At 46.6% G+C, this 14064-nt stretch overlaps 1 protein-coding gene across 7 annotated transcripts in view; it reads right to left on the bottom strand.

Annotated features, from left to right (window-relative positions):
- TENM4 (teneurin transmembrane protein 4) overlaps nucleotides 1-14064 on the bottom strand; it is a 610330-nt gene that overhangs the window by 22398 nt on the left and 573868 nt on the right. For all 7 annotated transcript variants that reach the window (XM_075742510.1, XM_075742514.1, XM_075742513.1 and 4 more), the window contains 2 exons: nucleotides 7471-7643; nucleotides 3165-3400 (listed from right to left, as the gene is read on the bottom strand). In XM_075742510.1, the coding sequence (XP_075598625.1) occupies nucleotides 3165-3400; nucleotides 7471-7643 (409 nt within the window). The remainder of the gene's footprint in view (nucleotides 1-3164; nucleotides 3401-7470; nucleotides 7644-14064) is intronic.

The following is a 14064-nucleotide window of genomic DNA, read 5'->3' as shown; positions in this document are numbered from 1 at the left end:
TCTTGATGCCACCATTAACCTGCTGCCAAGGTCTTGGGAAAAACAAAGTGAATTACAACGGGAGTTTCCATGTTTAAATAAATAAAAGAGCTAAGCCAGCAGCTCTGTCTCTTTTGGCTGTCTATTTGCTCCACTGTCAGAGATTATTTTACATCGTTCATTATTGAAAAACTCAAGTTTGTTTTAAAAAAAAAGGAAGGAGTTCTGTTCCTTGGAGCAGAGTTTACCTAACGCTCTCACTGCAGATGGAGTCTGTGTTGCTGTTGGCCAGTGATGGGTTGAATTTGTAGGCAGCCAATTTGCAGAGATATCTCACTGCTGGGTGGTTGGATAAGAGCATCACAACTTGCCATGGAGCGTGTGGGACAGGAGAAGGGAAAGTGGCTGCTTTAATATATTTGTGCAGCTTTACCGCTGCCTGGCCAAGCGCAGAGCGAGGTCAGCGTTGATGGGACTGGGAAAAGGCATCAGGGCTGGCCCCTTTCCCCTCACCCATGCAGAAGTTCCTGCCCCCTGCCTTATCCCTGCAACAGAAACACATGCATTGTATTATTTCCTACGGAGGCGCAAGGAGGTAGCTGTGAAACTGGCCTCATCATGCTGGGAGCTGGTCGAGCTCATGGCAACAGGTCGTCAGTCCCCCAGGAACACCCTGCAACCATGGGAGGAAGGGCCACAACTCATAAAACGCGGATCCATGTGATGGCAGCAGAAAGGATGCTAGTTTCAGGGGAACTCCCTCTTTTACAGTGGTCAGATCCTGTTCTCCTCATCTCAAAGGCTTCATGGAGTGATGCTGTAGCCTCTCTGGGCATGCTCTTTCTCCATGGAGCACCATGTCTTTGCTGCTGTCTCATGTGAGCGGTGGGGTGAGGGGAGAAGGAAGTAGTAATTTACTCATGGCAGAAAATGATAACATTTCCCCAAATGAACAAAAAAATGTTGAACTTCCCTAAGCTTCTCCCTTGCCAGGGAAAGCAGCAATTACTGGTACAAGGGAAGCGAGGAACATGACACACGGAATATGTTAAATGCCGGGCAATCCCCAGGGAGGCAATTAGCACCTTGCAGGTTTATGTCTTAGGGGTGCAGATGCTGCCATGCAGGTACAAACAGGCAGCTTAAAACTTCTTGTACACCCTTCGTTACTTTGAATCCCTAAGTAGAGCCACAACTGAGTCCTTCAACCGTGTAAGATGCTCTTCTGCTTCACTAGAAGGGCCCCGATAGGCTCAAAATGGGAATAAATGCTGACAGATTTATGGGGACACAAGTAACCAGCCTGAAAATTCATTTTGCAAGTGTTTTTCCAAATGGAGTACAATATAAAACAAAGATACATTCTGCATTTGAATCTGCTGTGAAAATTTTGGAAGATAAAACTGACACGGGCAGCTGAGCTGCGGCTAAATGAGTGGAAACTGCTTTGAACACCAAATAGCTGTGACACAGCTGCAGATTTCAGAAGGCGCTCTCCTTTCAGACAAAAAGACCTGTCTGATAATTTTGTTGGTTATTAAAATAAAATAAACCCCCCCAAGACAAACCAAACAAGAGGGGTGATGCCAACTGATCTGTGGATATACAGCAGTTCCCACTGAAGGAGGAGCTTCAGCTTTCACTACTGTTTGCAGTTTTTTTCCTGATAACAGAATACGAGGCTATCGACGCCAGGGGAAAAGAGCAGAGGCTGGGTTGCGGAGGGTGAAGAGCAATACTTGACAAGCGTGAGTGAGGAGAGACGGGAGAAATCACCCCAGGGTGGCAGAGGTCACGCTGCGGGGAATAGGGAGAGGTGAAGAGCAAGGACTGGGAAACACTTATTCTGAAACCAGAGCATTAATACGTGCTGTAAAACTGAAGTGCAAATAAATAGCTGCAATCCTTTTGCTGTGGTGGCACTACACAGCACTAAGCATTTTTCTCAGAGGGTCTGAATTTGCCAGGTGCTGAGCAGCTTCCCAGGAACCGCTCATCAGCCCGTGACTCTGAGACTAGCAAGGTACAGGGTGATTGCGCAGGACTTGCTATTACAAGTTACCAGCCTCGCCAGCAGTTAGCGGAGGAATTACAGGCTTATTGGGCAAGATCTTTAAACAGCCCTGACAAGTCTGCGGTGCATTGTGCGGAACAGTGTTTTCAAAACACATCAGTCCCGAGCACAGAAAGGACAGCGCGCTCCTGGAGGAGAGAGTACCATCAGGCTGGAGCTGTTAATAACACTTCACTTTGGGGAAAAACGGCAATTGCAATGCAATGCCCCGTGAGCCCAGCTCTTCGACAGGTTTGACAGATTAGCGAGTTTCAGGAATCTAGAGATTTTCCTGAGGCTAACCAGTGAATGAGAATCATAGAATCTCAGACTGGTTTGGGTTGGAAGGGACCTCAAAGCCCATCTAGTCCCAACCCCCTGCCATGGGCAGGGACACCCTCCACTAGCCCAGCTTGCCCAAAGCCCCATCCAACCTGGCCTTCAACACTGCCAGGGAGCCAGGGGCAGCCACAGCTTCTCGGGGCAACCTGTGCCAAGGCCTCAGCACCCTCACAGGGAAGGATTTCTGCCTCACATCTCATCTCCATCTCCCCTCCTGCAGCTTCAGGCCATTCCCCTTGGCCTGTCACTCCCTGCCCTTGTCACCAGCCCCTCTCCAGCTTTCCTGGAGCCCCTGGAGGGACTGGAAGGGGCTCTAAGGTCTCCCCGGAGCCTTCTCTTCTCCAGGCTGAACAACCCCAACTCTCTCAGCCTGTCTCATGCTTACAAAGCTTTCAGTGCTCAGGTCTATTACTGCCAGCAGCACAGGTAGAAAATACCTATACTAATTGGTGCAGTATTTTATAGTTATGATCATCCCCTGCTTTTTTAAACAGCCTGACACGATGGTTAAACCTGCAGTGTCTGATGGGAAGTCACACGTTCCCAGTGATGCAGAGGACATGTAGGCAAATCAGCCTGTGATGGCCAAGAGAATGTCAGCACGTAAGGAGACGCAAGGATATATTCAAGTCATAAAGGTCGTGTCAGTGAGGATGAACAGCTAGTTCTCTGTCCTGCAGCCTCATCCCTACTGCAGACGACACAAATCAGTCCTGTCCCTTTCTGTCATGAGATTGGGGCCTGATGAGATGGGAAGTGGCGTCCAAACCTGCTCACACTTCTCACTTACCCTCAGCCGACGTCCAAAGACGGTGACCTGCCCTCTTGCTTGCTCCTTCCTCTGCCTCCACTCCACGAGATTGAGGCCGTTGTCAATGGGCAAGGTGACATTCCTCTTCCCCACTGTGGGGTTGACGGTGCCAGCCAGCAGATGCGGCTCGGTTTGCAGGGCCACCTCCATGCCGTTAGCGAGCATCAGTCTGAGAGAGCCATCAGCACCAATGTAGTAGCTGTTTCGGACTTGGTCTGAAAAGAGAAAAGAGATCTTTTCAAAAGGCTGACCATACAGCTCCAGCTTTTCACTTTCTCCCTCACCTGGGCTTCATCAGCATTTCTGATGGTTGTAACAGTGAGCAAAACATCGGTTTCATCAGTGAAAGTAAAGATGGACCATCTCTTTATCATTCCAATGAGGTTCTGCACCTCAAACTCTTGCAGAAAAGTCTTACACAGGTTAAAAAATGCACCAGTAGATGAGCCGTGTAATACCCTAGCAAAGGATGCAGGTTCAAACCTTTTCCTCTAGGGTAAAACAGTGGGTGGTGAGCTTTTTGTTTTAAATCACAGGCCGGCTGAAAACTTTCCATGCTTTTATATCCTAAAGATCCCAATTTCACCACAATATATGAAAAAGTGGGGCCACCTACTTTCCTCAGCTTATTCACCATCTCACAAGTGACAGGAAATTGCACAGCAAGTTAATGCTAACCAGTTCCCCCAACAACAGCCAAACCCTTTCACTTGGGAACGCTTTCAGGAGGCAACCAAAGTCCTCATGTTTGGAGAGAAAGCAGAGGCACTAAGCTCCCACACATCTCCGTACATCTGGCCTCTACTAGCTCCTGAAAGTTCAGCAGATTTTGAGGCCAGGATTTGGGAGTTCAGGAGTGGAAGAGAAGAACAATATCCCCTTCCACATCCTTCAGGAATAGGCAGGCTGAAACCCATCCTTTGAATCTCCAGCTGGCATTGCTCTCTGCAGAGAGGAGCTCATGAAGGGTATGAAAGCATGAGATTTGCTCAGTGCAGAATGGCTTTAAAAGCACATTATACAAAGACTGCCTTATCTGAAGCTTCTCAAAAGCTGGAAAATATTACAATTTCTGTCTCCCAGGCTGCCATAAATACCTAATTGTGAATAAAAACACCCATTAAAAATTCATGTCAATTGTTTTTCCGTTCTGAGGCAAGTTGGGTTTTGTTCACTAGTTGCTCTGCCATAGCTCAGCAGGAAACGAGGTCACAGCAAAATTATCATCTCTCGTCTGGATGAAATAGATCAGCGAAGAGCATGGCTTGGTATAATTAGGAAAGAAACCTGACACTAGTTGGTCTTTTTTATTGCGAGTCTGATCCTGCTCCTGTTGTAGCCAGCTGGAGTCTTGCCACACTGATCTCAGCAGGACCACAACTCAACTTACTGTACACAGTAGTGGTGGTGTGAAACTGCTGCGGCACTGGATTTTGTCATTATAAACATACAGCAGTGATCCACAGTGTAGATCCAAGTGTTTTAGCTCTACCACTGAGTACTTAAGTTGATGGTCTTTTGACATAGACTCCAGCAGGATCAAACCCAGTCCACACCTGATTCTGCAAATGGAGAGAAGGGGGACAGTCAGCTCTTTGTCATACTTTTGTTCTTAGATGCTTGATTTGGTGACAAAGTGGTAGGAGATGCGCTTTAAATCAAATCAGTGAAAAATCTCTGCACAGCTAATACATTCCTCCCTCCTTCATCCTTCACCAGGAAGCAGGGAAAAGCTTGAAGATCTCTGAAATTCATTGGTGTATTGGGTTTGTGTGACAAAGTTTTGGTAGTGGGGAGGCTACAGGAGTAGCTTCTGTGAGAAGCTGCTAGAAGCTTCCCCTGTGTCTATAGAGCCAATGCCAGCCGGTTCTAAGACGGACCCGCCGCTGGCCAAGGCCAAGGCCAAGCCCATCAGTGATGGTGGTAGCACCTCTGGGATAACAGAGTTAAGAAGGGGAAAAAAACCACCAAGAGCAACTGTAGAGACAAGTGAGATGTGAGAGGAACAGCTCTGCAGACAGCCAGGTCAGTGCAGAAGGAGGGGCAGGAGGTGCTCCAGGCACCAGAGCAGAGATTCCCCTGCAGTCCATGGAGGATGATGGTGGAGGAGATACCCACCTGCAGCCCATGGAGGACCCCACGTCAAAGCAGGTGGATGCCCAAAGGCATGAAATCCAGGGGCCATTGGATGCTGTATTTTATGCTGCTTCGGCTCTAGGGGCACTAGTGCCCTATTTTGGCTTTGAACAAATGCTCACTTTGTCATTAATCCAGAGGACAAAATCCCACAGAGGTCCTGAGGTGCCTGTTAGCTGCAGAGGCTCCTAAACCCATCCTACAGGAATCTGCAACCTTCTGAAAATGCCTTCTCAGACCTCACCTGTTCACAGAGTGACCCACGTTTCTTGAAAGGTTCACCAAGGATTTGTGAAAGCTGGCCAGAGCTGTGAGTCTAGAGGGAAAATGCGCGAGCGCCTCTCGTGCGAAGGGGATCTGCAATTTGCATTTTTCCCTGCAGAACAACGGAACGAGCAAGACAGTCATAGACCTTGAGAACTGCTCCAGCTCCATCCGCTGGAGAGGCATTTGGAAAGCAAATTACATTTCATCTGTGCTCAATACATCCCCGGGCAACTCCAGGGGCCCTTGTTTCAGTTTCTATGACGCTGCCATGAACAAACAGCTACCTCAGTTTGGGAACTCACAGTCCCTAACGCCTGTGGGAAAGCCACCCTCAGCAGATAGCAGGCCACCTCTGCTGCAATGTTATCCAGATCTCTATTTCAAGATAAGGGTGTGTCTTCAAATCCAAACAGTTTCCATAATTTTATACTTCTGGAGATGGTTAAGCTGTTTGTAATACTGCATGTCCTAATGGCAAGAGTGCCCGTGTGCTGGAGGGCAGTACAATGAGATAAACGACCGTGGCACCATTATGTAACTGTGCCTTCAGCTCTGGGTGTATAAATCACATCACAGTCAATTATCTCACTAAAGGACCCCCAACAGCGGGTTCTATTGCTTAATTAGGCTCTTGAGGTGAAGCCAACCTCATGTCTGTGCAGTTGCCAGACGTCTTAATGCGAGTGGATGGGATGGGGCGGGGTAGGTTGGGTCTTTACTTGCACGCTGAAGTAAAGCATAAGAAAGTCATTGTGTTCCCCAGAGGAACTGTGAGTATGGCTGGAAGGGGCTGGCACCCTCTCAGCCACGCTCCCCAGAGGCAGGAAGGGCAGTGTTCAGGCATAGCAGGCACTTTCTTTATAGGGAGGGGGAGCGAAATGTGTGTCCCAGAGATACGAGAACAAATGTGACTCTGGAACATGATCTCACTTGGAGCACTTTGTTCCTCACAAGGGGAGATGACTTTTGACACCCCATTGCCATCAGGCACAGACTAAGAGTGAACGAGAGCTGGGAAGTGGAGAAAGCAAAGAGTCTGAAAGTCCCTTCCCTTTCTGCAAGCCCCTGGGAGCAGGAGTGATGGCTCACCGTGACCCTAAGGAGGCTTCAGCCTTCAGAACTTGGAGATCCAGGTTGGCATGGTTTGTGCAATACAGCTTCTGCCCCTATCAGTATGTCAGCACAGTGCTCCCCTGCTATTTATTCCTCTTTTCTTTCCCACTTCATCACCTTTTCCTTCACCTCATCAATCCTCCACTTCCACACCATACCATCACCAGCAGAACTATGCTCATTTCCAACAGCCTCAAACCAGTTCCACCAGTCCCACCCTGGCCGACCACCTCCCCGTCCTCTTTTGTGCCTCTCCACACCAGTCCTTTAGCTCAAACGCAGCCCTTTTGGGGACAGGGATGGTCATTTTTGTGGATGCTGCCTTGTGAATGTTTGAACAGCCAGTGAACAAAGAATCAGGGAGATCTCCAGCAACCAGCTGGAAGCCTGTTCCAGGAGAGTAACTGTTAAGTTAGAAGCCATTAAGAGAACGAAGCAAAGGGGTCAGCTGGAAGCGCAGCTAGATTTATGCAACCTTTTTTTGTTGTAACAATAATAGTAATGATGATGGAGGACTGGACTGCACGAGGGCTGCACAGCAAGGGGACTGGCTGAGAATGAAGCAGAAAACAGCTGCGGAGCAACCATGGCGCTGGGGAATGTGGCTAAGTAGGTGTAAGTGTGCGTCTGTACCAGCATGTGGGGAGCTCTGCGGTGCTGAGGATGCAGCTGATTTTTGGTGCTGGGATTATCAAGACGATGCCTGTTTCCTGATGGATAATCCATTGTATGCAGCTCGGCCGGGGAGAAGGACAGTGGCCCAACTCACCTTGGAGCAGAGTGTAGAAGGCTCCCGATGCCGACAAATTGGTTGTTATCGTAACATCATCCTTGCTGGAGGTTTCCACCTGGACATGCACGGAGCTGTCGGTGTCACTGCGGAAGCTGCTCACTTGGCCAGTAGGGAAGGTCACGTTGGTCAGGCGCCCAAAGCTGTCGTACCTGAAAGGAAGTGAAGTCAACAGCTTCAGCAGAGGAGTGGGATGCAGGAATCATCCTATAAAGCAGAGACCAAGTCTTGAAGTCTTCACCTAGATTTTTCCCAGAGAAAAATGCATTGTCAATTTGTCAGACTGTCCTGACTTTTTTGGCTTCATGAGAAGAAAATCACAGCTTTTAGCTGAAGAAAATCAAGTAAAGAACAGAAAATAACTAAATAAGTATTAGCCTGTATTTTAACAACATTTTTCCAATACTTACCACCTGCTCTATGCTCCTTGTTTACAACAGAGTAACTTTATTTCCCATTCACTGTGCTGTGACTTATGGAAAAACACCGGCCCATGCATCCTGTCCAGCAGAACTAGGAGCTACTAAAAGCCACCAACTGTTTTGTCTGGTTGTGTCCTGAGCTCTTTGGCAATTACTTTCTTCTTCTTCTTTTTTTTTTTTTTTTTTTTTTTTTTTTTTTTATCTCTATCTTATTTTAAAAGCTCATGTTAAGGTAGCAGTAAGGACTTGCCAGATTGGCTACATCAGGCAGAGAACTGTCCTTTGTGAACATGGTGTAGAGCCCAGAGCACAGCTGAGACCCCTGCGTCTACCTTTTACTGTTCCTAGGACCATCTGGAAGGGCTGATTTAAAAGTGTAAAAAAGCAGTTCGGTTTTCACCCCTACTGAGTCCTTGGCTTTTCCAATGAGGGAGTCAACATAAGCACCATCTGGGAAGGTTTCTGTGATGTGGACACCTGCCTAACCAGGACCCAGATGAAATAAGCTACATACACACAGGTCCCACAGCAGTTAACAAGCTGGGGGGTTATTTTTCAATAAAAAGGAGAAGCAGACACCTGTGCCTAGAGGCCTCCTGAGTCGACGGAGCGAACACACCAACCTGCCTCCCATTTGTGGCACTGCAAAAAGGGTGCCCCTGGGTCACAGGCTGAGCTGAGAGCAGGGGGTTGGTGAGGGAGCTTTGCGGTGAGGCTATCGTAGACTCAAATGGAGAGCAGCAGGAAGCTCTACTGGCTTACCTCTGGAGAGGTGTTGGACCTTCTGTTGAGATGGACCTTCAGAGAAAGGGATACTTAACTAGTGAGGGAGAAACAGTAGAAAAATTCCAGCAAAAGCAATCACTGATAAAGATTTGATTTTTTTCAAGTCCTGCCCACATGTCATTTAAGAATGATTTATATGATATAAAAGAAGGTCATATCAAGAAAACATATCACATGAGGATGCAAAGTGAATGGTGGGTGAGCAGAGAGGACTCGTTCTCCTGCAGTACCCACTAGTGAGCCTTTGATGGAACACAGTGTCCAGTGAAGGACATCATTCCTCAGAATGATAAAACAATGAAAATGATACATTAAGGATAACGAGCTTAGAAAACATGACCTAAGAGGCAAAGCCAAAAGAAATTAGTTGATTTAGAAGAGAGGAAACAAGGAAATGGGCAGATGCCACCCTGAAAACAGATTATAATTAATTGTTTGTCATGTCTACTGAGGATGTGACAAAAAGTAATCAGCTTGAATGGTAACAAGGAAGATTCAGGTCAAAAGCTGGAGAACATTTCCCAGGCCCATGGTTGCTCCAAGTGGAGGAACACATGGAGCACTGGAAACCCCATTGCCCAACGCTTTTAAGAATAGGTGAGAAAAATGTGTTAGAGACGGTCTGGATGCAGTTGATCAGACCTTGGAGAGAGCAGATGGTTGAGGAGCTCTTGATCCTCCTCTTCGAGATTACTCTGAGCTGGAGAATAAGACAACAGACCCCATCTAATATATATAAAAAATACAAACTAAACAAAAAGAAAAGAAAACAGAGGAGAGGAGAGGAGAGGAGAGGAGAGGAGAGGAGAGGAGAGAAGAGAAGAGAAGAGAAGAGAAGAGAAGAGAAGAGAAGAGAAGAGAAGAGAAGAGAAGAGAAGAGAAGAGAAGAGAAGAGAAGAGAAGAGAAGAGAAAACAAGAGAAGGTAAAAGTACTCTTGAACTGCAACCCATGAGAGACCAAGGAGCAGCCATTGGACTGGCTCTGCACTATACAGAAAAAGAAATTTGTCTCCTCTTCCATTCTCTTTTGTCTGGTTTGTACACAGTGCTGGTACTTTTGACAATATGCTGGCAGTGACTTAGCATGAGGAAGGGCTGGCTGAAAAGGTGATTTTTGCCCAAGTTTAACATTTAGTGTATAGTGACTAAGTGGGTGAGCTCATTGCAAGTCTCTCCAGCCCTTGGGTCTGGAGACACCACGTGAGGCTTTTCTTGCCCACTGGGCAGAGGGGGAGGTAGGAAGGCAGAAGAAAGCATTTGGCCCTCCACAGTGTCAGCCTATCAGTCATGAGATTATCCATGCATGGAGGACGAAGCAGCCTTGCCCTTTCCCTCCAAGATCTTGGTGATCAATCAGCCACTTGTGAAATGGAAAAGAAGGAAGAAAAAAAAAAAAAAAAGAAAAAAGAAAGGGTTGAATTCAGGACTGCATTGCAGGACTTTGGCAGAGACCAGTTAAAGCTTTTCCACGAGGCTAGCAACGCACAGCTTGGATCTAAACTGAATCTCCTTGCAAGAGCCAGAACTAAAGTGCTCTCAGTTCCAAACGCTTTGCTCCATGTTTGTGGCTGTGCTGTTTGCGCTGAGACAGTATGCATCTGCACATCTCCTAAAACAGTATGTGGGTCTTAAACTGAAAATGTCACAGGCAATACCTTTACTCCATCTGCTAAGACAGGACTCAAGCGACATGATTTAGTCTCTACCCTGAGCAGAGAAAACCTTGTTATCACTAAAGGTGTTTTGTGTAACATTGCAAGTTCTTTCTACCTCGACATTAATAGCCCTATAGATAAAACAGCCTGAACCATAAGGGTAGACTCAGATCATAGAATCATAGAATCACATAATGGTTTGGGTTGGAAGGGACCTCAAAGCCCATCTAGTTCCAACCCCCTGCCATGGGCAGGGACACCCTCCACTAGCCCAGCTTGCCCAAAGCCCCATCCAACCTGGCCTTCAACACTGCCAGGGAGCCAGGGGCAGCCACAGCTTCTCGGGGCAACCTGTGCCAGGGCCTCACCACCCTCACAGGGAAGGATTTCTGCCTCACATCTCATCTAAATCTATCCTCTTTTACTTTAAAGCCATTCCCCCTTGTCCTGTCACTCCATGCCCTTGTAAACAGTCCCTCTCCAAATGCTTCGAAATTTAAGGAAGATGGATCTGAATTTAACACCTCTGACTTGGTGGTATTAGCAACTGCAGGAGATTTATTTATATTGATCTATTTAAATGTTTTAAAATGAGCTGCTCCTGAAATTGAGCCTGATTCGCCTCCTAAAAATAATAGCACAAATCTAGGTGTGCTGCACTAAAGCTAAAGGGTGAGTTTGGTGTAATACAGGCATGAGTGTGAAAGGAAGCAGGTCCATGGATTAGGGAGAGAAGGAGAGTAAAAGCCAGGATGGGGGCAGAGAGCTTGTTCATGTGACGGACGTGGCTGCTATTTCCTTTAAGTGCTGAGTCTTATGGTTTATCCTAATTCAACGACACTCGGCACCACGGTGAAAGTAAGCACAAAAACTATATTCTATGCAAGCTCTACTTACATGCTCAAACAAAGCCTCAAAAACCGGCAGATGCTGTTTAACAGCCCCAAGCAGGAGCAGACACCCAGCTCCTTAAACTCTATTCCTGGACATCCAGGTCCAAGCATCCTCACAAATGGTCCTCCAGCTCTCTGCTAGGCAAATATGCAATATTTGCAAAAGTGCAAATGCGCAAATATGCCAGTAACCTCTGCCTGTGCAAAATGGGTTAGAACAGGATGAAAAAAGAGCATGAAAGAGTATGATGGTGCCTAGATCTCTATGCACGCATTTTTCTTTTTAAGTCAAAATGAGTAAGTACAATACGCATAATTTACACGGTTACATTTTTACACCTATAGAAAACTCACACTACAGGGGAGAACCTCACCGAGAGCAATGACTTCCTTTTGGGACTTTGGGTCCTGAGAAGCAAGGCTCGTTTTGGGACAGAACAGTCTGGAATGATGTGCTGGAATTGGTTTAAGATGTCTGCACGTGTACATTAGACTTTTGGCACCTCCTTAGTCACCCCATTAGCCTCCGTCAGAAGTAACCTGGACCATCTGTGTTTTCTACATTTGCAAGAGCTGCTGCACCTCTGCCCAGGAGCGAGGCAGGGACCTTCCAAGCACTCGCTTTGGGGGTGACAGCTCACCTATTTGCAGCTGCAAGGAGGTTATGTCTTACAAAGGGAGAAATGCGAGAAGGTTCTACAATTCGACTGTTCCCATTTTTATTATTATTTTTAATTGGTGGCAGATGAAGTGTAAAACGCTCACGTCCAGACAAAAATGCCTTTTAGCACTGTGGTGACAATGCGAAAGGAGGGGCTGGAGGCTAGTTAGCATGGACACACACACAGCACTTTCCTCTTGGCAAGCTGTTCCTTTTCTCTTTTCTGTTTTGCTCAGGACTGGAGCATTTTCCCCTTTTTCCCTTGCTTTAGATCACACAGCACATACCTGATATCATCTATCACATACCCACAGGCTCCCAGGGCACATTACCTTGACGGCTTTAATATCCCAAATAGATAACGCGCTTAAAAAAAATTAAATGAGTTAAATGAGTCAGGTCCTTCTACCTCTGCTTTCAGCCCTATAAAGGCACCTATAGGGCACATCCTCAGCTTGGAGAGTAAGGCCGAGCGACTGGCTCTTGTGTAGCTGCAGGTGTGCCCTGGTATTTGCAGTAAGATAAATCTCTCCTAGTCACCTCATTTTGCAGCTAAGCTGTCTCGGCTTGTTTCCACAGTCTTGGGATTTAGGGGTGGGCCAGTTTTCATCACAGCCTAAGACTTCTCTGTTCTCCAAATGCTCCGAAAACACAAGAATTAAGGAAATACTGAAACACGGGAGCGCACACAGCAGCCACTCCGAGCGATGAATCCATCACCTGCTAACACAGCTGCTGCCTCCCGTTCAAACCTGCTGCAAAGACTCAGCGCTTACAATTACAGTGACAATTATTAGGCCAGCAAAGGAAGCCGTTGCCATCCGTTCCCAATTGGAAACGTATTTAGCTAAGGTTCAATGCACAGAATTAAAATGGTATTTGGTGCTTATGAGGCCTAATTGTTAGCTTGTAAACATTCAGAGCTTTCATTTATCACATTACTATTGTGTAGAGACCTAGGCCTTGGGAATTAAAGAGAGCATCCTAAGTACCGTCTATTCAGAAATCAATTCCTTGCCTGAGTCTCTGGGTTTCCTCATTTTAGCTTTTTCACATTTCATCAGCCTTTTAAAACTACTAAAAGTCAAATAGATTGGAAAAAAAATCACTATAATAATATTGCATTTAGTGCCAAAGTGTCCTAATGTACTTTGCAAACTATATTTTGCGTGCGATTATACAGACATGCACCCGCCGCCTCTGAACAAGCTCGCCTCTTCACAATTTTTCAAACAACATTAAACACAACATTAAAAATAAATCTGTAACAGACAAACCGATACTACTCAAATATGTATGAAGGCAAGTCCTCTCCCTAATGACACCAGGCCAGGTTGCAGCCACTCTCTGCAGAATTTTCTGACTGCCCAAACGAGAAGAGGAGGATTTCTCTCTCTCTAGCTTTTATGATACTCATAATTCCCTTGGTTCTCAACTAAACTCTGACACCAGGCATTCATTTCAGGCCAGGCCGATGGCTCAAAACATGACCTCACAACTTAGTGAGAGTACTGGAGAAGTACTATTTTATCATGGCACTTACTGGAGTTTCACTGTAACTTCTTCAGAGGAACAATGATGAAAAAGCTAATTATTTTATCATGAAGAAATTGTGGAGCAAAGAAATCTTGCTAAAACAGGAGGGAGAGCAAAAGCCAGAGGTGTTTCTCATACTCCAGTCTGCTGCAGGAGCAGAAAGAGACCCTTACTTGAACTACTCTAACCAAGGACGCCACCAAATCCCATAAAACTCAGTGTATGACTTGAGATATCATCAGGCAATAAAGGGATGTTATTAATGCAGTAAGCTAGCTTTTCTCTGAGTCAAGAGGTGGCTGCTCCTCTAAAGGTAATAAGTGTTATTTATCTTTGTTTTTGACTAAGAGAGAAAAAAATTGCAAAGCCTTTATGCCAACCACAAGGCAGAGTGAGTCTGCATCTCACCGTGGGGTAGATGCTGACCACGATGCCCAGTTCTGGTACCCCAGTCGTCCACACCAGGGCATCAAACACTGCCCCAGAGCTGGGGTGGGACCTCTGCTGAATCCTGGGGGTCATTGGGAAGCCATTCAAGGTCCTCCTGCATGCTCAGTCCAGCTGGCTCCTGCCTTCCACCCATTGCAGTGTGTGAGGTTTGGCAGAGTTTGGTTCTCTAC

The sequence above is a fragment of the Balearica regulorum genome, chromosome 1 (genome assembly GCF_011004875.1).
Source record: "Balearica regulorum gibbericeps isolate bBalReg1 chromosome 1, bBalReg1.pri, whole genome shotgun sequence".
NCBI lineage: Eukaryota > Metazoa > Chordata > Aves > Gruiformes > Gruidae > Balearica > Balearica regulorum.
Note: the sequence above shows the minus strand (reverse complement) of the source record. Positions and strands in the feature narration are given on the sequence as shown.